The sequence below is a fragment of the Carassius auratus genome, chromosome 39 (assembly GCF_003368295.1).
Source record: "Carassius auratus strain Wakin chromosome 39, ASM336829v1, whole genome shotgun sequence".
NCBI lineage: Eukaryota > Metazoa > Chordata > Actinopteri > Cypriniformes > Cyprinidae > Carassius > Carassius auratus.
The window spans coordinates 5,176,768-5,203,894 of NC_039281.1; the positions used below are offsets into that span (position 1 = coordinate 5,176,768).

The 27,127-nt window shown below is 35.2% G+C and overlaps 1 protein-coding gene and 1 long non-coding RNA gene across 6 annotated transcripts; one reads left to right on the top strand and one right to left on the bottom strand.

Moving 5' to 3' along the window:
• LOC113057776 (elongation of very long chain fatty acids protein 6-like) lies at nucleotides 1-23,483 on the top strand. Of its 5 annotated transcripts, none has more exons than XM_026225290.1 (5): nucleotides 1-892; nucleotides 19,056-19,187; nucleotides 19,580-19,659; nucleotides 20,092-20,243; nucleotides 22,408-23,483. In XM_026225290.1, exons 2-5 carry the CDS (start codon nucleotides 19,161-19,163, stop codon nucleotides 22,839-22,841), a joined length of 693 nt encoding a protein of 230 aa, XP_026081075.1. In that variant the 5' UTR covers nucleotides 1-892; nucleotides 19,056-19,160; the 3' UTR covers nucleotides 22,842-23,483. The 5 variants fall into 5 exon arrangements, with proteins under 5 accessions (XP_026081075.1, XP_026081077.1, XP_026081074.1 ...); XM_026225289.1 differs by lacking the exon at nucleotides 1-892 and adding an exon at nucleotides 9,664-9,984; XM_026225291.1 differs by lacking the exon at nucleotides 1-892 and adding an exon at nucleotides 9,664-9,984 and having other exon boundaries at nucleotides 19,583-19,659.
• Nucleotides 7,038-24,681, bottom strand: LOC113057793 (uncharacterized). The gene is made up of 3 exons (XR_003277883.1): nucleotides 23,635-24,681; nucleotides 11,164-11,166; nucleotides 7,038-7,048 (listed from the first exon to the last, which is right to left on the bottom strand). It is a non-coding gene; the product is annotated as an uncharacterized LOC113057793 (long non-coding RNA).
• Nucleotides 24,682-27,127: the final 2,446 nt, after the last annotated feature.

Here is a 27,127-nt window from a genome sequence, read left to right on the forward strand (position 1 = left end):
GCGCATATAATTAATCGCGACACTAAGTGTCAGTTGACTGTAAACAAATAAAAGTTCGCCACATCAAATTACTGTATAGAATATGCTTTACAATAAATAACGAAAGATGATTATAGAAATGTCTCGCACCCTTAAATAATAATAAAAAAAAAAACTATACTCTTGTATAGACCTGTTGACTCTCGAGTTGACGTTATTTAATTCCAATTTAATAAGCATATCGACTATTTTCTTTCTCACTGTTACTATTGTTAGGCCTTGTCTGTTGTCCATCATTAACTGCACTGATGCATGTAGGCCTAGCCGATAAAAGATCTCTCACAGACGATCTCATTTATAGAAGAGCAATCAAACCAAAGAGAGGTATGCGACAGACAGGCGTGTGTGAGTGTGTTTCTATCCATTAAAGTCATGTTACAGCGCGCACAGATCAGAATGAGAGAGCGTTTACTTTGGGTACAACACAAGCGAGCTATTTAACATGAATGCTCTCATGTAATGATGATTAATGAAGCAGAATGAACAAGGGTGAAATTGTAAGACTGAATGGCACTATTAAAGTTACTGAAAATTAGCACTGCAGTTGAATGAAAAGTAAATGCTAATGCTAATTTTAAGCATCTTACAACAAACACTTGTCTAAAATCTAAATCACCCATTTTCAGGTGTACACATTCCTGATTCTCTCAGCGCAGAGCTCTCAATCTAACCAGGCCTAAATTATTCATTTCCAGCAACATGACGGTCTAGGGTCCCAATACACACCTCAATAAACACTGTGAGTGGGGGGCCCACGGGAGCAATACAGAGCAGATCCAGAGAGGAACCCTTCAGTCGACATAAACACAGCTGAGAAAGCTGTTCCGTCTATTCTCTAGAAGACTGCATAAAGGTAAGGAGTTTTAATGCGCATTATCAGAAGAAAACTAAAAGCATGCCCTTGCATGATAAGGAAGAAGCGCCAAAAGTTTGCATTCATTTGTTACTCGCGTTTTCTATAAGCTTCCCTGCACAGTTTAGGCCTACAGTTGTTGTCTTGCCGTGTTCTTAGTTAACTTATGAACTGACTCAAAATACGTTGCTTAAGGAATTTTAGTCGTTTCTTTTCGAGAAAATGTAGCCTATTTAATACGTTCATTCAGATAGCCTACTCCCTGAAGCGGAATATTTATTTGATTGCAGCTTGAATTGTTTGTTCAGTGTCAACGTTAATTTGTAAATTTATACCATAATTATGCACGTTGAAGCTAAGAAATAGCCAAGCTTACGTTTACATTTGAAAGAGGCCAATTCCTATTTTTTTTATTTTCAAAATTGCCGTAGGCCTAACTCTTAATGCGGATGTCTTTCTGAATGTATTTAAAAATATTTATATATTATAGCTAATATTGTTATCACTTGTGATTTCCGTAATAATTGGCTTTTTTATTATTTATTCAAACTGTGCAATGTCTCTTATAATAATTGTTTTGTGTTCCAGCATTAGCACAAAAAAAAGTTAAATAGGCTACAATCTATAATTCAGTGTAATTCAATTCATATCGCATATTGAGTTTGCAGTAGACAGGCTATTTAACATTTTGCAGCATTTCATTTTGATTAATGACTAACAGCTGCGCCAAATAACACCAAATCTAATTTTAAATGCCTTCAGAAATTTCGTTAAACCCCTTATACTTTCTGAAATCCAGCAATGTGTGATAACTGGACTAGTCAAATGCTCACAAATTAACTCTCTGTAGATTGAATATGTGTTAGTCTACAGTTCTGAGTGTGAATGGGTGGAACAACTGAAATGTTTACCTAATTTTTGCAACAATTATTTACCTTTCGATGATTAAATATTTTTAGAATATCCTAAGATAAAGAGAGGTACGTAAAATCTGTTTAGAAAAAAAAATCGATGGTGGCCTATAGGTTGTAGTGGATAGGCTAAACATGTTTTCATTTGCTCCTGTTTTTCCAATATCCTACAAGTTCTACTGACCAGACATTACTGGTCAAAAAGCCAGTTTCATTGTGTCCGCTGTCGTCGTAAACTGCATGAGTATGCCTAGTATGATATTGATGAACTGGACTACGATGTTGTTACCACTCATCGTGGCAAAATCACAGATTGTCCAATCAGATTGAAGCCATTTAAGCGCAAGGTCGGGGTGAGATGACCTCGCACATTCTCGCGTTTACTTAGTTCTCCGAGAACAACAACACTGACTAACACGTTCAGAACTAAAAGGAATAAGACAATATTCATATTTCCACATTAAATAATAAAATATTTACTTCAAATGTATTTTTTTTTTTTACATTATCACTAATGGTAATTTCCCATTACAAATTAGCATAACATAAATCTCAAATGTTTGTCGACGGAAGGGACAGAACGATATTAAACAGGCCAGTTAATCAGCTGACATTTGGCTATTTTGAGATGATTATTGGCACTGTACAAAAACAGATGTCCACATAATCAATGCAAAGGTTATGTGCCAGTTCCAAAATTCACTAACAGCCATGAACTTTCCATTTCTTTCTTTTCTTGTTCAAGTAAATCCAGTACAAAAATGCATAAAACATTAGCGTTACCTTGGCATTACAGACCTACAACAGCGTTATTTCGACTATTAGCTGCCATGCTTTCTCTTGGAAACTCACTAGTCAAGAACAAACCTACGATGTCTCTTGCGTGAGAATAAAGTTATTTAAGAGTAGGATGCTTCATTCATTATGTTCTAAAATGCACCTCTCCATTGTCTCCATACATCCTATACTGACTGAGCTGGAGGTTTTTTAAAGTGGTGAGCTTGAATTGCTGAGAGAAGATGTATGTGTGGAGAAACTTCACCTGTCACTGCCTTTAGTTAAAGGAATAGTTGACCCAAAAATGTAAATTCTGTCTTTTGCTCACCCTAATGTCATTCCAATCATGTTTGAATTTCTTTCTTCTGTGGTTCACAAAAGAAGACATTTTAAAGAATGTTTCAGTTGTTTTTGTCTGCACAATGAAAGAGGTCTAAAACAGGAGGGAGAGAGAGAGAGATTTCAAAATACCTTCTTTTGTTTTTTAAAATAAATGCTCTCCAACAGGTTTGGAACAACAAGAGTTTAAATGTTTTTTATTTTTTTGGGCGAACTACTCTTTTAAGATCAGACCATTGTTTGAAAAAAAAGTCACAATTATGCTTTCTAGAGCAAATCTAGCGACCAGGGAACAATTACAGGAACACTTTACCCCTGTATTTGCCGGAATGGCAGTGTGAAAGGGGCTTATGTGTCATATAGATGTGCTCTTCTCTCATATGTTCTCTGTGTGCATATCTCTGTTCTTTTTGTGTTTGGAAAAAGTTTTGGCATATTGCTAACATGCATGTCTATACCCTTTCAACTGATGTACTTGTGTTTCGTTGGTCAAAGTGTGTGTCTACCTTTCTTAGGATGTGCCAGAGCTTGTGTGTATCCGTGTATATATCTATCCTTTGACATGCTTGAGTGTTTTTTTTTGTGTATTCGGGTGTGTGTGTCTGACACGGCCCTGCCTTTGATGAGCTGAGTGTGATGTCGGGACGGCTTCGCTGGCTGTAGGCGTGTGTGTGTGAGCGTGTGAATGATCAGACATGGAGAACACTCCGATGACTTAGACACTTCCTGCTTTCTCAACTTATAATAAAAAGAAACATCTTAAATGTTTTGACCCTAAAATCAATTAGAGATTCCACACAGTGAGTACCATGAAATCACAGATGCACGGATGTGTGTGGAATTAACAAAGATAGTTTTAGTGAAGAGGCCCAACCACAACATTTCTCTATTGTTTTGCAGTGGGAAGCATGTAACGGAGAACTGATGATGTAATGCAATGCTTAAATAAAGCCTATAAGCTGTCCAGACTGCGAGAAGCTTTTAATTTTGGATGCATAGAGATACAGAATATTTCCCCAAAATAACAGCTTTGATTGTGTTCCAATAATATTGGGAGGATGTAGCTACTTCATGTTGATATGCAGCATGCACAAATACTTGCCAATATGTAGTATAATAATACTAGCAATTTATCTGAAAAAAAAGAAAGAAATTAAATATTTCTTAAGCATTAGACAATGAAACAAACAGTTATTCTGTCAAGAAATAGCCACTGATAAAACAACATGCAATATATGTCTAAGTTTGTGGTGAATAAAGACATGTAAAAAGATATATTTATATATATATCTTTTTTTTTTTTTTTTTTTACCGAATACCTGTTGGCCATTTTTTTTCATAAACAATTCAAAAGGAACTAGTCATGCTATAGGAAGCACACGCCCTGAAACAGAGCAGAGCTCCACACAGGCCCAGAATATATACTGTAGTCTTCTCTATTGTTCTGTCAATTCTGCGCTTGCTTTTGAAAAGCAGCTGCATACACACACAAAAGTTGACAAGACAATGTATAAGAGTTGCAACTTGTGTTAAACCGTGTGTGTGCCTGCAGTGCCTAAAGAATTAAGTGAAAGGTAAGAAGAGAATGAATGACAGCATTGTGAAGCTCAGTGTTAACAGTAACAAAAAAAACTCCAGCTCTCTCAACCTCATCACCTTTCACAGATATGACATCATAATTTGCTTAAGCTTTAACACATCAAATGTGAATAGGTCAAGAGCATAAAGCCTCAAGCAAGACAACCATATCAACGCTGTTACTACACAACTTACTGACTAGTTGCTAAAATATACTGTATGTCAGCTGCATGAGAAAATATTCAATAAGTCATTTATTATAAACAAATCATGCTCTGCAGAGCTTTACGCGGCAAGCTCAGATGCACAATGTTCTGCGACCCTGGAAGATGTATTTAAATGCATACACCGCAGCCTTCATCTGACGTATTAAACTTTCATAAGGGGAGACAGGTTTGAACCCGCAGGCTGCTTAAAAAACCAGTGAAAGCAATCTACTGTGATTCTTTTTCAAACATCCTCCTCATTACGTGCCGCAGTTTGTGCTCCAAAATCCTGCTAATCTCAGTGGAAAGATGACGTGAGCTGAACGACATTAATGGATCTGTAGCTGAAGTAATGGCAGAGGGTTTAGGAGTGAAACAGACTATTTTGTGTCCATCCATCAGCTCTGTCTCGATTTTGTCTCTCGATTTTGATGGCTTGATTAGCTGCAGTATAGAGCTTTTTATCTGACTTTCCAACTTAATGCAGGAAATGAAGTGTTTCATGATGTTTCCTGCTGTGGATTTAGATGGGAAATCTACATATAAAGAAACAATACAGGCTATCAATGCCAACCTGATACAATAATAAGATATGAATGTAATTGTGTAACTATGGCTTAGATTGTTGCCCCCATTATTAGGAGATGGGAGAATAATTGCTGTAATTTGTTTATAAAATGTACTGTACTTTCTAAAACATCATCTAATGCCCTGTGATATAATACATTCAAAACTCCACCACACCTAACTAAATCCTTAATGCCTGAAGCACAATTTCAAATGTTTGTAATACAAGTGCTATAAACGTCCAACAGGGGGCAGTACAACTATTAAAATTAAAAGTACAGACCCATAATTGAGAGTATTCGACCGTTTAATGTCCCACACCTCTATCCTTATTTAAGAAACGGATATTTTTAACAAAGTTAATTTTACATTAACATTATAATAGTCTTCTGCACCCTAACCTCTCTCAGCTCCTCAGGATGTGTGAACAATTTGTTCAAGCAGTCACAATAGCTTTCTATAAGACAGATGGTGATAATTTGCTAAAGAGTTGTTTTTAAGATCAATGGGCCAATACTGTAGATGTAGATCTCACATCTCAAAAATGTAACTTTTTTTTTTTTGCACATTAACTGATGCAGGTGAAAATTAATATTAAAATTATCAATTTATTTATTTGTTTCAGTTTGACAAAAATTTTATTAAACATTAATGTAGCCTACTGAAATTTCACCAGAGAACGGTTGTTTCAGTACATGACCACAAGATGGTGCAACAATAAAGAGGAACAAGACAAAAAAAAGTGTTGTACAGACAAATTGTGTGCAAAAAAATAAAAAATAAATAAATAAAATAAAATTAACAGTTTTGCCTACTACAGTAATGTCATAAATATTGAATTATGGAGTGATTAAAATATAAATTATATAATATAATTTAAAATATAAATTATATAATACAATTAAAAATATAAATTATATAACATTAATTTCAAAATAATAATAATTTACTAAGTTGATGTGATGCTCTATCATGCTATTATTATATGAATTGTGAATAATAAATTGTGGGAATTGTGAACCACAGAATGTGTACATTTCATCCCATTATGATGTTTTACTTTTATCCCCAGTCTGCACATCGCATCTCTGAAAAAATTACTCCATAATTCAATATTTCTGACATTACTGTAGTAAATGCATTTGTTAAATGAAAGGTAAGCATTAATCTTTACAGAATAACTTAGATGATCAACACACAGCATTGGCTCAATATCAGACAAGCTTTTTTTAACGACAGGATCTGACATGTTTAATCCGAGGATGACAAATGAGGATTGGACATGTTTGTGAAAAGCGTTTTTAAGGGGGAAAAAAACCCCCACAGTCATTATGCTATTAGATTTGGCTCCACGGACAGTATGAGAAAATGATCGGAGCGATCTTTATAATCAAACATATCAGCCTTAACAGTATACTTTACTGATAGAAATCATTTTCTGTTTACATAATATCAATCATCGGGAAAGATCAAATGCAATAATGCCACTTTAACCAGACCAGTGTTATGTGATCAATTTGTAATTCAGTTTTGCTCTAATTAGACATCATCCATAATTATACTTTCATCCTCCATGAGAGCAAAAACACAAATGACTAAAGTAAAGGTATAATAGCAGCACAATTTGACAGGTAAATTGATATCACAATAAAAAAAAAAAAAAAAAAAAAACTGATCAAAAACATATGTACAGGCTAAAGTAAACTGATATCCTCTGTTATAACATTTATTGTAAGATTAAATGTAATTTAGTTGATAATCTTACTGGTGACACCCCTCTGGATGGTATAGGCCAAGCCCATGTGCATATCCAAGAATTAATTTTGTTCATCTCTGTGGTTTTGATTCTATGCCACAGCAGAGAAATCATCACTCCTCCACTTGTTGGCCCAAATCTTTTCCCCTTATTCTACTACTATTGTGCCTCAGCCCATCACAGTCCCAGCAACAACAACTGAAGGATAATTATGCATTTTGACAAAGAAATAAGAGCAAGTCTTAGGCCACTAGTATTTTATTGAGCAAGGCACTGAATCTCCAATTGCTCCCTGGGTGCTGGAAAAAACAGCTGCCCACTGCTCTGGGTGTAAGTTAACGGTTTGTTCCCTACTCACTGCTTAGTGTGTGCACTTAGATGGGTTAAATGCAGAGCACCAATTCAGAAGGAGCAAGGAGTCTGCCAAGAGACAGTACTCTCACCATCACCCAGTCTGTCTGGAATAACATGAAGAAACAGAACAAACTGAGACACACTAAATCCAGAACTGTGGTAATGTCTCCAGGACACTTCAAGAAACCTACCTTCAAAGCTACCCGAAAAACAATGTGCAAGTGCACCTAGGACAAAAGCCTTTTTTTAGCTCATTGTCTGGTCACACCAAATGTTGATTTAATTTGATTAAGTTAATAGATGTTAATTAATAAAATCTATTTATGGCATTATTTTTGATTGCATTCTCACTTTACAGCATTTTTACACAAGTGCCTAAAACTTTGCACAGTATACTGTAGCTTTGCATGTTTCTTGAAGTGTCTTGGAGACATTGCCACAGTTCTTCTGGATTAAGTCTGTCTCAGTTTGTTCTGTTTCTTCATGTTATTCCAGACAGACTGGATAATGGTGAGAGTACTGTCTCTGGTCAGACTGCTTTTGCAAAGAAAAATCTCACTAGATTATTACAATTAATGGCAAAAATAATGTTTGTAAATGTAAACTGGTATTTACAGTTATTTATTTATATATATATATATATATATATATATATATATATATATATATATATATATATATATATATATATATATATATATATATTTATTTATTTATAATTTCAATATTTTAAAAAAGAAAACTGTTAAATTACTGTTTTTATTAATCATACTTTATTATTACTATTTTCCACATTTTTTAATAACAGTGAAGTAATCTAAACGATGAAACAGGAACTATGGGAATTATGAAGTGTTCAAAGAAATTTTTTATATTTTGAATTCTTTTAAGTATGCATTTGCATAAAAAGGTACAACGCATCCAAAGTCAAAAATACAAAAAAAAAACACATCCTAAAAAACCTGAAGGCTCAGACAAAAAATAAAATAAAATAAAATAAATAAAATAAAATAATAATAAATTCAAGCATTAAAAAAAATTGTCCTTACACTGACCCTGATGAAGACCTGATAGTTGAAACATAATACCAGTAGGCCTACCAATAAATTCTTTGGGGAAAGTTTTACCAGTGTGTGGACAATTTGTTTGGCTTGTTTACAAAGTATTCAGCCATTATCTAGATCAACCTGTGGACCACGGTGGTATTGCAGGTGGGCCGCCAATAGTGTTAAAAAATGTAAAAATGTCTAAGTCATAACATAATAACATAATTTAATGTATATAATTAAATAACAAAAAATAAATATTCAATTGTAACTATGATTCCAGTATTCAAGATTGCTGATTGGTTTAATAATAAAAACCGCCAATTTATCTCAGATATTTTTGCAGCATATGCTACAGAACAACAGCAGTTGTGCCAAGGTGGGCCAGCTCGAGTTATTTTCTGTTCATTGCCAGATCATTAATTAAATACAGTTAACAATCTAGCTTCTGAGTAGGCTACTAAGTTATTAACCCAACAATAGAGGGGCCAGTTAATTTTTTTTGCAGTGCGCAAACATATGTGTTTGGTTTAGTGGGCCGCGAGATGAAAAAGGTTGGAAACCACTGATCTAGATTAAAGCTTCACACTCTCATCAGGGGCCATGCATAAATTTAGCCACCATGTTAATACTGTCTTAAGAGTTTGACCAACTAGCAGTTTCCAAGGAGTAATCAGTCTTACTTGTCCAATACAAATAAGACCAATCTACCTTTTCATAACTGAATTTAAACAGTAATGTTAATGAAACATTCAACTCATTCATGAAAAAAAATGAAGAATTCAAGAATGTTGTTTTAATACGTAGGCCAAATTCAGATTCACTATTTCCTATAAGCCTTTAGAATAGATCAAATGGATCTAGACCTTTATTTGTATTGTATAGGCTTTAAAAAAAAAAAAAAAATTATATATATATATATATATATATATATATATATATATATATATATATATATATATATATATATATATATATATATATATATATATATATATATAGCCTATTAAATATGTTTAATAGTTCTACATTAGTTATTCATAAATAAAATGTTAGAGAATCCACGTGAGAGTCTGTTAGAAACACCTGCACATGATGGATTGGTTTTGACATGAGAATATGTTAGGCTTGTGTTAGCTAGCTGATTTATTTCCTCAAACACGAATGTATGCCAAAGGTCACCGCCGTCTGGGATGACGACAGCTCGGAAGGATGCATCGGTTATGCGGCATTAGGACCGCGCGCTCCTCTTCCTCATAAGAGAGGAGGGCGTATGCCGACTCGGGCTGAGTGTCAGGCTGGCATTCGAGAACAGCTTAACGAGTGTGCTGGGGTGGCAAGAGCGATGCGAGGGCAAGGCTGGAGTTGAGCCTGCGACTCTGCGAGACATTGATAGGAAATCCGTGAAACTGAACTCGTTTAGTCGATAAAGAAAGGGTAACGTTCTACAGTGAGCGTTTAAAGGACGGGAGACCATGTCGGTGTTGGCTTTGCAAGAATACGAATTCGAGAGGCAATTCAATGAAGATGAAGCCATTCGATGGATGCAGGAGAACTGGTAACGTTACAGTAGCTCTGATGCATGATAGATAAGCTGGACCATAATAATCACAGCTGTGATGCCAACAAAGCCATTCATCAGAACATTGTTTTACACCGGGTGACTAGCATTTTAAACATTTGAACCAAGCATTAAGCCGAATGCTTAAAAACCGTCAGGGGACTCTTCAAAGTCGAGTGGCAGGTACCATCCAGACCATGATGCACTGTGTGATTCCCCTCCTCGAGACTCAATATTTCAGCATTGTGTACCATTTAATATTACAAATGATCTACGTATAATGAGCGACGCTATATTTGAAGCATCGCCGCACTCTAATCAGATCCAAAGCCTATTTAAGGTGATGATGGTCTGCTTGTGTCATTCGTGACATTTGGATCTTTCGTCCTCTAAGATACCGCACTGGTTCATATCTTACACAAACCGTTATTTTTTATTTTTATTAAACTGTGGGTTTGTTTTAAAACCGATGTTTTTCCAGTCTTAAATAGCTTGGCTAAAGTAGCGACGTCCGATTCGGAAAACAATCGTTGTTTTATAGTCGGATCTTTACAATAAATCGGTTGAACGGGTCCACAAAACTGGTTTGATTCCTTATGAGATACGAACTGATCTGGGTGAATTTGACTAACACGGGACTAACGTACACGGTACAAACACAGTCTATGGTTACAACAAGCAGAAATCTTAGGCTACATATACAACGTGTTGCTGACTTGATTTTTTGACAGTTACACACACAAAATATAATTAATAAACGCTCAGGTAAATAAACAATTAAAAACGTAATTGTTTATTTATATTGTTTATTTTAAACTTAAACAGGAATATATATATATATATATATATATATATATATATATATATATATATATATATATATATATATATATATATATATATATATATATATATATATATATCGGATGCGATTTTACTGAAACGTAGAGTACACCGGTTTATCAGGCATCTCGTGGTCAGGCTTTTTTAAACGAATTCGCGAAAATGAGTCGGACATCCGAATCACTACCTCAAATCCTAGCCTAGCCCACAGTCTCTGTAGCAAAATGTGAACGCCATAATTCAGGTAATTAAATGGAATCACACGCATGCATGCCAGGACATGACCTTAGTCGATTTGCGGCATAGGAGGACTTTGTATTGTCTTCTTTATACAATCTATAATAATAAATAGGTGCCTGTGGATGATTCTGTAGTTGATGTCAGAAATCATTGCTAGTTAGGGTGTATTTGCCACTATTCCCTGTTTGGAAATTCTGGTGTGTGTTTAAAATATCTGGCACATGGTAACGTCAACTCGATTACTCGCCATGGATCAATTTCACGCTTTTACGATTATGTAGCGCGTTTGGAGACGGTGAGGCTGGGTTGGAATTCATAACTAACCAATAGGATGCGGTTGTTGATGTCTGCTGACACGCATCTGACCAATCACGTATCCGCGTCCTCTGCTGACTTCTCGGGGATGCTTGCATCAGATTTACCATCTCTCGTGTGCCTTCCTGTGTGGAGAGACACTGTCTTGAAAGTGAAAGTACCGTGTGTTTTGAGTTTTATAATTCTTGTTTTGTTTATCAGTTAAGCCCGTTTCTGATTAATTAAAAACGCAAAGAAATGACTTTGTCATGTGCTGTTTGAATGGTTTTAACGCTGAAATGCAGATTTAAAGACATAGTTTACCTAAACGCTGCAATTCTTCATTAGTCATAATTTACTCAAAACACTTTTTCATTCTCTTTCCAATGCTTATTAGATTTTATGGAAACTAACAAACTCAGTTTCTATTCACTTTCATTGTATGGAAACATATGCATAAAATAGCTTACTGTCATTTTAGAGTAGTTCATTGATTTTTATTTTTAACTTTATTTTTTCATTGTTGAGACATATCACTGTAAGTGTAACCTGCACAGCACCTACTCGCTGGCCACAGTCACATAAGAAAAAATAAATAAATCAGAGACACATTTATCTGACACTTCAAGTTAACCAAGTCATTAAATCATAACAAGTCATAAATATAAATTCAGCACAGACTTACACTTATGCATTTAGCAGACAGTTTTATCCAAAGCGACTTACAGTGCATTCAGGCTATACATTTTTTACCCATATGTCTGTTCCCAGGGAATTGAACTCACAACCTTTCACACTGCTAATGCATTGCTCTATCACTGAGCCACACTTCCATCCAGGCATTTAGTTAACTTCAAATGTCACAAGTCCTGTGGTTTCACAATACATTGTTGTAGTGACATTTTATGGGTATTATAATGGCCCTCCCTGTTTGTCCATTTTATTTTAATTATTATTATTATTTACTGTTCCACCTTTCATTAAGAAATATAAGATTTCTAACAACCCACATCTTTGCCAATGTTCATTCAGCTGAGTGAGGGGATGAACAAACGGTTTAAATACCAATTAGCTGTTCCGTTACTCAGCATTTTTTAAGACTATAGATCAGCCTTGTAATTCACATTTTGAATTCAAGGCTAATGCATAGACACGGAGACTAAACATTTGCTTGAAAAGCATTTTTCAGAACCCCACCCCTGTTCGGATTTAAAAAGCAACTGCTAGGCGCACGTCTCAGCTTTAATAATCCAACGCTCTTCTGCTCTGTGATGAATGACTGCAGCACCACAGGATCCTTGCATTCTTGATCATTCCCGATGATCAGGGAAACGGAAGCCATTTTTCAACATGCAGTCTCGTATGTACTTGTGTTCTGGTGGACTTGTGAAACTAACTTATCAGTTCCAATTCATAGTTTACATCTAACCAAGTTCAGTTCAAATCCCTGGATTGGTTCTTGCTCCTCCCCTATTATCGTGGATACATCAAGAGGTGACTTGTGTGAACTTCAGGCAGTTAGGTATCCCACAATGCATTTCACACCAACCAACAAGCATTAATGGCAGAGGATAAAAACCTGCATACTTTGAGTATTTCTCATTATAATATTGTTGTCATGAAATGTAGTTTTAAGCTTTTCAGGTTAGAATGTAGTCGTTTAAAACTCAAATCTGCAGTTTATTTATAACAATAACATCTATTTGAAAATTCACTTCATGTCCTCACATTGGTCGAACTTGCAAAGTCCGAACTTTATACGAACAGCCAGAATATAAGCTTTGATGAACAATTCCTGAGTTATTCCTGAATAAACGCAGGTGTTTCAAAATACAAGTATATTGAGTATATGAATAGATTGCTGCAATACAGGTTTATAAAGCACCCTGTGTTTTCATAGGTAACAAGCATTTAAAATGTGACAGACATAGAAGTCCTTAACAGAGAACTTCCTTCAAAGGAATTGGCCTTGTGAAAATGTGTAGAAATATTTTTCATTGTTTCAAATTCAATACTTCTGGCATTTCAATAGGTGTGCCACTGCTCATACATTCAGCGTTTGTAGCAATAAACGTGGATGTGAGTTTCCAGGTCATGTACCTGTTATGTAAAACATGACTTTACTAAAATGAAGGTAATTAATATTTGACAGTGCTGAGTCATACCTGCTAGATGGAGGCCATATTGGCATCTGTTCTTGCCATTTTAAATAAATAAGTAAATACATTCTTAATTTTTTTTTTTTTTTTATTATAAGTTATTATGATTAGGTTTAAACTGCTAAATAAAATACAGTACTGAAAAGTACATACCTTGTTGTTATCTTTTTTTGGTTACTATTATGTGTTTTTTGATTGGCAGAACATCTCTGCGAAGATCAACAAGAAAGAGTTGCCATAGCTTATGCGTTATGCCATGTTTTGTGTTGGTCTGGCTCGACCAGAGAGAATTAACCTCAGGTTGTGAAGATAGCCACAGGTCATCTCTAATCTGGGTGTATTTTTATTCTCTATCCTCACTATGCTGCACTGCCCAAAAGTTTCTTTAATGAGCTCTCATTGTAAGAGTCTGTCTCTCAAAATAAAGGCACAAGCAGACAGAAAAATAGTGTGGATAAATAAAAGTGGACTGATTCTTGCACAGGCTGCCAGGCCTACATAATAGAGATGCATAGAGAGGCACCACAAACCATTGTCCCTGCAGTAAGTGTCATTTAATATGATCTTATTTATGCAGACAGTCACTTTTTAGTACACCATTCCACTGACCTTGAGAGATTACTGTGTGTTTAGAAATAAGATTTGCTTTTCCTGCAACCTTCAACTCACACTTCAAAAAGGTCTTTGACAAAACGTAAAGCCTTTGCTTCTCAACCACAACCAATGACAAAAGAAATCTCTGAAAGAGCAGTCACCTTGTTTCTATTTTCAATGCAAGTAACCCTGAAGAAGAGATTGCATTTGATGTTTGGAGAGAAAACAAATACCTCTGGCTAAAGCCCTTACAAACATGTCACAAATTATAACATCAACCACTGGTTTGTTTAGTCTTAGCCACGCTATCGTACTTAGCCAGAAACAGTTTAGCTTGAGAAAAAAAAATAATAATTTAAACAAACGTATATTTTTTTTTTATCTTAAATTAGTAATTCAGACCAAATAATTGCTTAAAATGTACTCCAAGCAAACCAAGATGTAGATACGTTTTTCAAACAGGTTTGGGGAAATTTAGCATTGCATCACTTGCTCGCCAGTGGATCTGCTGCAGTGAATGGGTGCCATCAGAATGAGAGTCCAAACAGTTGATAAAAATGTTGCAATAATCCACAAGTAATCAACATGACTCCATTCCATTAATTAACATCTTGTGAAATGAAATGCTGCACGTAAGAAACAAATCTATCTTAACTTTAAACTGTCCCTTCTTGCTGAAAGACTAGTCAACTGATGGACTGGAGTCATGTGGATTGCTTGTGGATAACTGATGTTTTTAGTAGCCGTTTGTACTTGACGGCACCCATTTACAGCAGAGGATCTACTGGTGAGCAAGTGATCTAATGTTAAATTGCTCCAAATCTGTTCCAATTCATATTGGATGGCCCAATGGTAAATACATTTTTCATTTATGGGTGAACTACTCCTGCAACATGAAAAAAAAAAATCCTTATACCAAGATTTTGCTCTGACAGAATATATTTTCTGTGCTTGTACATGAATTCTACCATCCTGCACTTTTCAAACATTGTGCTGCGTTAGGTTAAAAATCACTGAATCTAGCAGAACAGATTCTGCTGTCGTCATTAGCCTAAAACAGCTATTAGGCTGCAAATTCTGTTTATTTAGCGGCTCTAAATGACTTGGGAAGCACTTCTATCTTAAACAGCTTGGGCCAGATGTGAGCCCTTGCAGGTAACTTCACCATCAGTCTTTGTCCACTACACGTCTGATGCTCTCAGCTGGAAAAATGAGAGCATAGACAAAAACACAGATGAAGAAGTCAATGACTTGATGGTCTTGCAATACATAGACCTACTTACTGGAAGTTGATGACGCAGGACGTGAATGTTAGTTTTATATCAAATATTTGTTGTTTAAGATATTTCTGTCCTACTGTCTTTTTGTAGATCATTTTTATTGCATCATACAAAAGCTGCGCTAGCTCTGCTTTACTGACATGGTAGGGCTGCACAATTAATCGAATTTGTAATCGCAATTACAATTACAGATGACACAATTATGTAATCGTTTAAAGGCACAATTACACAAAAAAAAAAAAAAGTTCACTTACATCATTCTGTGTGCATAAGATATGTTGTTGTTCTCTCTACAGATTATCTTAAACTGGTTTTTTTCCCAATTGTTTGAATTTCTTTGTTTTAATATAACATAATACCATGCATAAATTTACTTTGGTTTGGTTTCTCAGAAAAAATAAATAAATAAAATAATAATAATAATTATATATATATATATGATATTTGAGGCTTAAAAAAAAAAGAAGTTTTTCAGGAAGAGTGTTTTCCGCTGGTTTATTTTGATATAACAATATGGCATGCAGTGGCTTCAAACAGTGGCATAAAGCTGTTAAAAAAATTATTAAATCTAAATTGTGCTAATCGTAATATATAATCGCAATTACAATTTCAAGGGAATAATCGACAATTATGAGTTTTGTCATAATCGTGCAGCCCTATAACAAAGCCTGATGGGAATATTCTCTTGCATCGCCATTGGATGGTCAGTAGAAAGGCAGTGGTTTACTGCATTTGTGTGCCGTATGCCAAGCACTCACTCTTCTAGCAGGATATTTGAAGTCCTCCCCAAAACATGTCTCCTGATTTAAAAATAAATAAATTGACAACAAAAATTTAATTCCCAACATCTAGCTGCATCTAACGTTTGGTTCTGGCATGATACATAATGACATACAAAGACAGAAGCTAGATTACAATAGCAGCATCTTGCTGCCAGCGGTTTTCTCAAGTAGAAGCTTCCTGCTCGCTGGCACTGTGAAGTCTGTTCGTGTGAGCAATTAAACCCAGTACATTTAACTGATTAGAAACAAGAGTTTGGTCATCCAATAACACTGATAAATTGGTCCAATAAAATGTGTATACTGCTGCAGCCTCCCTTTGTACACAAAGAACAATGCAATGACAGTTCAAGGATGGAGGGGGGCTGTATGCATAGAATGAACCCACTGTTCTGAACAGAGTGAGGTCAGTTTCTCTCACATCCAGTGGGCAGAACCTATATAGGTTATACATACAGGTGTACAGATTGTTAAATATAAAAAAAAGAAGATTAGCACTACTACTATACAATCAATTTTGATTTAATTATGTATCACCTGAATTCTGAATTGTCTGAGGCTTTACCAATATGCAAATGGAGTAATTAAAACAGAAGAACCTCCTTGTTCACCGATTGGACTAGTTCTTGGAAAGAGAACAAAGTTACACACATCTTCCTGGAGATGATACTGGCAGGGAGAGACATGCCCCAGTTGTGGCTTGTAATGCCAGCTGGATGCTGGACTGGCAAAGCTCCCATCTGACTGACTTCTGCCATTAACCGAAAAAAAAATAAATAAAAAAAAATAAAGATGCTGTCGTTATTAATTAAAGTTTTAATTTTAATAAGAATGAGAAACACTGTTCATTTTATTTAAAGGCCTGTTTTTTTGGCCAAACTCTGACAGCATTTATTGGGTATTATTACACATAGACTCTTTGATAATATTTACTTGATTATGGTGTGAATATCAAGTACCTAAAACAGTTGTTTTGTTTGTGATTTTGCTTTTGTTTTTTAATTGATTATTACATGCCATTGTTTTGGTTTAGTTTGTGAGCATGGTCTCAAAAATCTCTCTCATGTTGGTAATGGCTACTGAAATTTTGATATTGTTATGTTTTAACAGTTTATGTTAGGTTTTAAATATTAGTACCCTTCGGCATAATTTTGTCATAATGTGTTTAACAGACATACTTTATACAGAGATTTCCTAATGGTGTCAGAACGTTGGAACCAGAATGTTTTCTTTCCAATGACCCCCCCCCCCCCACCTTTCCAAAGAGACACGGATGAAGACTTATGGAAACTAATTTATTGCAAATCAGACTTAGGGGGCATCAGAATACCCTCAGTATTTAGACTGCATGTTGGATATTTCCAGCTATAAGATAAATGCATTACAACACTGCCAGATATGAGATCATAAAAGCATCACAAGCTGTCAAAATAAGCCCAATAAGCTGTTTGTGATGAAAAGCTCATTTCATTTTGGCAACAGATTAGTGATGAATATATGATTTAAGAGACAATTGCATATTTGTGTAATGTTTGACGCATTTGGACAAAGTTGCTAAGCCAAATTTATTACATTCTGAGGTGTATACATCTGAAAACCTTAACGCATTATACAGGTATTTGTTTTTATAGTGTACACACACTACAAACCAGTACGCAATTTTTTAAGACTGGAATTGCGAGCTGGAATAAGATCTGGCTTTGCTGCTGCTTTTGTAACAGCTACATAACTGCAGTATAATATAGTCAGAATAGTCAAGGGACCAGTTTGCATGCAGTTGTTTCACCATATGCAAAGTCTGCAAATTTGACTATGTAATATGGAGGATGTGTGTTTCCATATAAAACATGGCATAATTCATCAAAAAAGAAAATGCACTCCTGATTTTTCCTGATGCATTTCTGTTTAAAATAAACAATGTTTATTTTTCTAATCTTTTTTTTTTTTTTTTTGTATATCTATTCATTAAAGAATCAGGGTTTCAATCAGGACCACTTCCGTCAAGTATATTTATGACAATTATAATTGCATACAGTTAGTGTTGGCGGTATGGTTATGTTCTGGGCATATATAATTACAATTCACAATTACATGAGTTGTAAAGAAAATGTGATAGAGACTGCTTCCAATGAAGACACTGTAAAGAAAGAACAAGTTAGATCGGATTGCAGGTTCAGTTGGTGGAATTGGGGTTGGAGGAGGGAGTTAATTGCAAGCAGCAATGAGATGGAAGAGACACTGAATAATGGGAATTTAAATAGACCGCAGGTGATAGGTGTCAAGACTGGATTGGTACACGTCAGGAACAGCTGACTGTCAGCTGATGCAAGCGTGACTAATGTGGCCTGACTGAACTAACGCGATGCTCGATTTCCACAAAAACATTAATATTAATGTCGAAAAAAGTTGCTTAATAAGAAATGTTTCTAGAGCAGCAGATCAGCATATTACAGAAAAGCTAAAATATTTTTAAATAGTAAAATATTTCACAGTATTACTGTTTTAAAAAAAAAAAAACTATTTATGATCAAATCCACCCTCAGTAAGCATAAAAGACATTAAGAAATAACAAAATGTGTTCTTGCATATGAATATATAGTTTAGATAAAAGCATTATGAAAACTTACAGCATATAGGTTTCATAGTTGGTCCTGATATTTTATAAATAAAATGTTCAAAATACTAATGTAATCTGACCTGGAATAGTTTTCATTACATCAAGAGATCGGCTTCAAATTTAAACCTCAAAAAAAAAAAAAAAAAGTAAATCCATCAAAATGACTCAAAATATGTTGAGCAGACGGTCAAGTTGAAGGTTGAAGGTTGAAGTGAAGTTTTCTTTTGACTTTTCAATTTTTTTGCCATTTCATTCTTTACAGGAAGAAGTCCTTCCTCTTCTCTGCGCTCTACGCTGCCTGCATACTTGGTGGGCGGCATTTAATGAAACAAAGGGAGAAGTTTGAATTGAGGAAACCTTTAGTACTATGGTCTTTAACACTTGCAGCCTTCAGGTAAATATGTCTATAGATAAATGGGTCATAGGTCTTGCATGCAAATATTTAAGTGCGTATCTTAGTGCTAAAACATATTTGCTTACTTAACATATTGCAATGCTATGAGTGATGGAGATATAAACGTAACGTAAATAAATAATATGCAAAGTAATAACCCACATAGGCCATCATTAATAGAGACATTTCTAAGGCTTTCACGGACCATTCAATCAGATGTCATAATGCAATGGCAGTGCAAGATAAAAGCGGTTTGCTAACAGATTATAGTTTAAAATTGTTTAAGACACTTCATATTTCTTAGATATGCACTTTGTGTTTAAAGTGATGCCTTTTTGCACATAACACACTGTAATGAATGCTGTGCGTTTATAAATTGTTTCATGTTTTAGCAGATTAATGGTGTTCATTATAGCCAGAAAAACAAGCCACTTCCTCGTTCCAAGTTACTACATAAAGACCTGCATATATGGTACACAAGAGGCCTGCATATATAATATTGTATTGAGCTTGCACCTTAACATGTCATCTAACTTTTAAAAAGATACATCCCACTCTTCTATGTGTGGAGATCAGCACTAAATCACACTTCCAGGTTTATCACATGATCCAACCTTTGGCAGTCATTATACGAAACCTAAAACTGTGCTGCCCAGCCACACAATGTAAAGTCTCAAATAAGCACACCCAATAAAAATAAAGTCAAGTCACCTTTACTTGTATAGCGCTTTATACAATACTGGTTGTGTGAAAGCAGCTTCACAGCTGAATAAAATAAAGCCTAGTTTTCTTTATTATTAATGCTATGTGCACTAACACATACATAAAGTATATATCATTTAAAAAGTCAATTGAGTGTGATTTAAAATGTCTTTTTTTTTTTTTGTTGCACCTCCTTCTTCAGTATATTTGGTGCCATCAGAACTGGAGGCTACATGATGAACATCTTGATGACCAAAGGCCTAAAGCAGTCAGTGTGCGATCAGAGTTTCTACAACGGACCAGTCAGCAAGTTCTGGGCCTATGCTTTTGTCCTTAGCAAGGCACCTGAACTAGGTGAGATTATGTATTTATGATGTCTATTTTTTTAAGTCGTAGGTCTCCATTCTCACACTGTTAAACCGAAAACATCAGTTTATGTAAATATATGACAGCCACAAAGTATAAACAGTTGTAATCACATTACCAGAGGTCCCAAATCCTCAATTCTTTTTAAAACAACTATAATCCTTTAACATGGAAAAAAAATTAGTTCAATGCTTTCAGGTAAATACGTTCTGCCTCTTCTGTGTAGCTTGCTCCAGTGACAAAGCACTACTGAGGGGCCCAGCATTCATCTACATGGAAATAATTGGTTGTGAAAGCGTAACAGAATCTGTTAGCGTGAACCTTGCAGCATAACCCCAAGTCTAGAATCTAGGCTAGTGGTTGTATTTTCCGCCTGCATTGGCCTATTGTGTTTGCTATGTCCTGGTGGGTAGTGGGCTACCAGGCCCATTGTAGAAACAAAAAGAGAGACAACATGAGGACCATTAACATCCTTCCTAGGGACAGGCCGAGCACAACGAGTCATGATGGCCTGTGATAGACCTTTGATCAGCTGCAATAACACACTTGCTCTACGATATTCATTTATGGACAATTTAAAGTGAACAATTTTACAACAACTAACTCCCCTATACCAGCAAATATTTTTTTTTAAATAAATGAATAATGTTATTTAGCAAGGATGCATTCAAATCCATCAAAGTGACATAGCTGTTTGCTATCTATTTTAAGTTTAAGTTTTAAGTAATGTTATGTAATACAACAATAATAATAGTGATATTATTGCATTTTTGATCAAATAAAAGTAATGTTTATTAATGTATTAATTTTTCAATGGAAGGTGTGATGCGATTTCATGCATTCTGACTTATTTCCACTTCTTAAGAGTTGGATTCTCATGTTAAACATGGATAAAAAAAAAAATTAAAAAAAAAAATTAAAAAAAATGTACACTTGTACAGGGTTCGTTTAAGTTTCTTTTTTTGAGTATAGCTCTGTATGACCCTGTTTGACACCATAAAGAGCCGAATTCCTTGATTGGGCACTTCTCTTGGAAGAAATTGGGAAGAACTCCTGGGAAAACGGTGCAAAGGGTCAGTAATAAAAAGTAGCTGCAACCAGGGATTACATTTTCCAAACTGATAAAGGAGTTGTGCTTCATAGTGTGCAGATGAAACGCTGATCATATAACTGCAAATGTTGTCGTGTTATCCTGATTTCTGAGGCAGATGCCTGATGTTTGGGAACACAATGTCTGACAAAGTTCTGAAACTGCGACTCCAAAGTTATCCAATCGCATGATCTGTTGCGCAGTTTTTTTGTTACACATCCACAAATTTATTCCGTATTTTTTCTCATTATAGTTTATGATCATTTTCTCTCTTACAAAAAAATAAATACAAATACACTATCTGCCTGCAAATGTTGCCACAATAACAGTAAACTCGCTGACATATTTTAAGGATTCTGTGCCGTGAACTTAAAATATTTTACATACTTTTGAGAATCCAATGTTTAGCTGATCCTAATAAGCACTCGATGTCAGTTGTAAACAACAGCTTTATTTCATGAAAGGGTTTAACGGCATCATATCATGGTACGTTTCCAGGTGTTCTTCCATTAAAGAACACGACACACACATTTCCTGGAAATACTGTACAATTCAACCAATCCGATGATGATTCCGAAACTCCTGAAACGTTTCCACTTTTGTGTGCTAAATGCATCAGACTTTCAGCCAATGATCCGTGGGCTTGACTTCTGAGACTAGGCTAGGCTAGTGGAGCTTACAGTTGATAATTTACAACTTTAATGACTGAATTTGTAGCTTTAAAGTTTTGAATGTCTACACTGTTTGACCTTGTTACATTTAGCCAAATAAAACTAGTTTTGTCTGCTGAATGCATTGGCAAACCTTGCCCTGATTAGATATTCAAATATTCAAGGTCTATAAAATGCAAGTTTAGCTTCAAACATTAACCTTTACTCACTGAATCAATAACACAATACTATCACCATTTTCAAAATCCAAAAAAAAAAAAAAAACACATAGCATATCTGAGACAGCCACTAGTCCAGCCTTTTTCACCAAACATTTGTAAAATCTTTTACTCCTTCTATTCCCTTTCTTTCTGTATCTGTCATAATCAGTCTCTTGCACTTATACTTTCAGGAGACACACTATTCATCGTGTTACGTAAACAAAAGCTGATTTTCCTGCACTGGTATCATCACATCACAGTTTTGCTCTATTCCTGGTACTCCTACAAGGACATGGTGGCTGGCGGGGGCTGGTTCATGACCATGAACTATCTGGTGCACGCCGTCATGTATTCTTACTACGCTCTTCGGGCCGCCGGCTTCAAAATCTCTCGCAAGTTCGCCATGTTCATCACCTTGACGCAGATCACCCAGATGGTGATGGGCTGCATGGTTAACTACCTGGTGTATTCGTGGATGCAGCAAGGCCAAGAGTGCCCGTCTCACGTGCAGAACATTGTTTGGTCTTCCCTCATGTACCTCAGCTACTTTGTGCTCTTCTGCCAGTTCTTCTTCGAAGCCTACATCACCAAAACCAAATCCAATGCAGCCAAGAAAAGCCAATAAGTCAAGAAAATGATTTTTAAAAATGAAATGAGGAGAGGCGGGGAAAAACTAAGTGGACCAATGACTGGTAGTGGACGGATGAGTCTTTAAAGTTAGGGCTTATGAACTTGCAGAAGAAAGAAGCAAAGACCATGAGGGACTACTATCAAAGCTTGTGCATACTGTACGATTAACGTATAAAGATAAATCCCCCCGACACTAGGGAAGATCTTTTGAGCTGAACTGAGAAATCATTATGATTATATCAGTAAAAAAAAAATAGTGTCTTTATGTCATGTTTGTGTGCCCAATACAATTCACTGTATTTTAAAGAAAAAAAAAAAATATGTATAGATAAAAAAAAGGGATACAAAATAAATTAAAACATAATTAAGGAGAATTTTGAGAAAAAGGGAAATTATATGAACAGAATTAATATTTGTGTGGTTATGTCGAAACATTAAATGTTACTGTTGTATTTTTATTTTGATTGATTAGATAGCTTGTGTACGGCAGTTTTGTACGAAAGCCATGTTAATGGAAGACTGGTAAATGTTGAGCTAAAAATGCCACAGTGTTTTCTTTGTTCTGTGTCGCAGCACCAAAATTCTCTCAGGTCTTAGAGTTTTCCATTGGATGTTCATATCATTTTAGAAAAAAAAAGAAAGAAATAATGAAAGAAAAATCAAAAAGGGAAAAATTGTCAAGGTAGTCAAATTGGCCTAAAATCTTAAGGCCATTGGATTACTCATATATATATATATATATATATATATATATATATATATATATGTATGTATGTATGTATACACACACACACACACACACACACACACACACACACACACAATGAACAGGGAAGTGGAAGAAAGACCAGTGAAGGCCATTTGTGAGGACATTGGGGCCAAATGATTATCAGAACACATGAGACTCTTGTGAAGTATGAATCCTCAGACCTCTCTGAATCTGCATTTGCTCTGACCTCTGAAAGGCCTCGTCTTCTCATGGCTTAAGGTCATCATTATAACCATCTATCCCAAAGGCAGACGAGAGTCTAATCAAACTATCCTGTCTAAAGGACCATGAAGTCAAGCATACTTAAAAAAATAAATTGTGTATATCATTGTAACAAATCTGAATAATCTCTGTCACTGAATGGTGTCCATTGTGCTTTTGTGCATTTGCACTGTATACATGTAAAGCATCTATAGACGATTTTAACAAAGAGCCAAGAGTGCTGAAATAATCACGTGTCTGTGTTTTTTCATTTACCCTGATAGGACTGTGTTAGAGATTCTTTCTGGCACATATTTTGCTCTCGACTCTGCAGGAGGGATATCTGAACTGTCACTCTTGCTGTGAACAGGCTTAGCAACATGCCAGATGGGAGCACTACTGCCTCAGCGACAGTGACATAAGACATAAGTTCCGACTGCCCTGGATTCTAAAGCCATACTAAGCAGCATGTCATGCATGTCTACTGGGGGGGTTAATGTGCGAGAAAGAGCGACACAAATTATGGCAGCAGATAGTCTGTTGAAAGCACTGTGAAATTGCACTAACCAGAGGTCACTGGACAGTTGAAAAATGGCACATACATATATCACATAATGCCGTATTTGACTGGAAATATTTGGACAACGTAACTACAGAAGATAAAGTGCAATGCAATACTGCCAGTTATCACTGGATAATATGGATCAAAGTGTGTAGGCATTAGATCTGAATTCAGTTTGCTGTGTTTTCCACTACATAAGCTCTAAAAGCTTGTAATTCCAAACAGACCACAAAACCTCATTCGCATTACATTATACACAGCTATTATACTGAGATGTTCTTACACTGTTATGTGTAACTCCAGATGTCCATGAAATCCGTACCAGCAGGGCAGGGGTAACCGTCCTAATGACTTCACAACAGAAATTTATGGGAGCACTTTTTAGACATATTAACACAATATGCATTGAATAAAAGTATGTTAATGATTATTTTCTTTAAAATAATTGCTTTATGGCATTATAACTCTGTTGCATCATTCAGGTGACTCACGAGAGGGCCTCTGCACACCTACAGGAAGGCCCTAATAAGTCTTAAAATTATAAAATGCATTTTAAAAAAGCACAAAGATGTACAAAATTAAACAATGTTACGTATGTTTATCAGAGGTACATATCAGTTTATAAGCTTAAAGATAGGAGGGTCTTCAAATATTGTCTCAGACAAATGCGGAGGAGGTGGGTGGGGAGGCTGGAGTCAGGAGTTAGAAAGGTTGAGATTTTGCCATTTTAAATGAACAAAATCCCCAAAAGCCTAACAAACATAGCAATCAATAAATGAGGGTATTCTGATCAACTAAGTGTGCTTAAAACAGTGTGCACCAGTGTAGAGGTAGACATCATTTTAACATACTGAATACTGATTTCGTAAATCACTGATCTTTCTACATGTTCAAGTATGTTCCAAAAGAGTGATCAAAAAATCAGGTTCCTTTACAGTTTTACTTTCTTGTCAATCCTTGCAAACTTATTGCTTCTGAAACTATAAAAACTAGTGAAAAAGTACAACAAAATCTGGCTAATGTGATGAAAGCTCAACACATCCATGGATACATAGGAATAACAAAAAGTATTCAGCAACAAAAAATAAAATCTAGATATGAAAAATGTTTTGACAGAAAAAAAACTTACATATTTACTTATGCAATACTTAACCTCATCTATACAAAAATTTTATATACATAAACTTGATTTGACTCACTCACTGCCCTATGGAGAATGCCACAAAAAGCCTTAGGTCCGATGTGCCATGCTCTGTCTAGCTCGGTTATCATTTTGAAAGGTCAAAGACTCCACAGACTGTGTAGCAATTTCACATTTTAACAATCAGTTGCAATTAGGGCTCTAATAAAACAAAAATAAAACATAAAAAAAAAAAAATTCACAGCTGATATTATGTCAAATGGTAAAGGAAATTGTAGGTCATGTTAAACACACTGCATTATGGGATATGTGAAGTGTTCACCAATAAAAGGGTATTTCCAAGAAATGCAGTAATTCAAATAGATATGTATAAAATACAAGAATGTTCCTCTTAATTTACTTATAGCTACAGCATAAATGCACAATAAAAAATATTACAACTATTAATAACTACGTCTCAAAAAAGCACTTTTTCAAATACTGCTACATCCATAATGCACTACTTATAACTTATATACCTTTTAACACAAACATCAACGTCGTCGTCATCATCATCATCATCATCACTATCATATTTGTTGCACAAGAAACAAACAAAACATTTACCAGACGGTAGCTCCAGACTTTCTCAATTTCAGTTGCACGTGTCAGTATCAAAAGGTCAATTTTTTTTCATCTGCAGTATGAGTCACTTCATTGAAAACTGGGAGGAAATGATAAGAGCAACAAACAAGTGTTTAGTCACCTGTTCCACGTGTTCCTTGACGCTCAAAGGACTGTCAGCACCTGCAAACGCATGACTCACGTCACATCTTGACCAATGCTGTTTGACATCGCCCCCTACTGGACAGGTGATACTCACGCAAGCTTTCTCTAATGAGGTTCCATTATTACAGAAACAAATGTATTTCCAAAGTATTTTTATTCCTGCACTCTTTTGGTGGATTTAATGATTGTGGATGCAACATACAAATGCAGCAAGTGAATCTGTAAGTATACGTTAATGGTGCAAATAGACTGCAGTCTATAAGAAAAGGTATAAGCTTATATATATATATATATATATATATATATATATATATATATATATATATATATATATATATATATATATATATATATATATATATATATATATATATATATATATGATAACATTATATTAATCATAGATTTTTGCTGATTAGTCTTAGATTATTTATATATTTCCATTGCAGACGTATTTATCTCCAATCCCATGGGCAGAGTGCCCTCACTTATGCTACAGTAATGCAATAAGGGTATTGCATTGATATTTGACATCAAATATAAGTTAAGACTTGATTAAGATGTTAACATTTTAAAATCAGTTTGGAAGGCAATTCCTTCCAGTGGTAATTTGAGTGAAAATACGTTATTAAATAAGTTAATCCCACACTGAAACTAGTTTACTGTATGTGGAGAAGCTATATGTAGGTCAATGTGTTTGACATTCAAATCAAATCAATGTCATTTCAGGATTTTGACGTCAGTTTAATTTGCACATTTGACCTGTTTTTGACGTCTTTTCGACGTCAATTGCCCACAGGTTGCAAGTCTGAACTTGATAAATGTAAATTCCCGTACACA

What these genes read in the sequence shown, in the direction of transcription:
- LOC113057776 (XM_026225288.1), top strand. Translation starts at nt 9,902, where the DNA reads ATGTCGGTGTTGGCTTTGCAAGAATACGAATTCGAGAGGCAATTCAAT. An exon ending in CGATGGATGCAGGAGAACTG is followed by an intron (nt 9,985 to 19,055) that starts GTAACGTTACAG and finishes CATTCTTTACAG; the next exon opens with GAAGAAGTCCTTCCTCTTCT. An exon ending in TTAACACTTGCAGCCTTCAG is followed by an intron (nt 19,188 to 20,091) that starts GTAAATATGTCT and finishes CTCCTTCTTCAG; the next exon opens with TATATTTGGTGCCATCAGAA.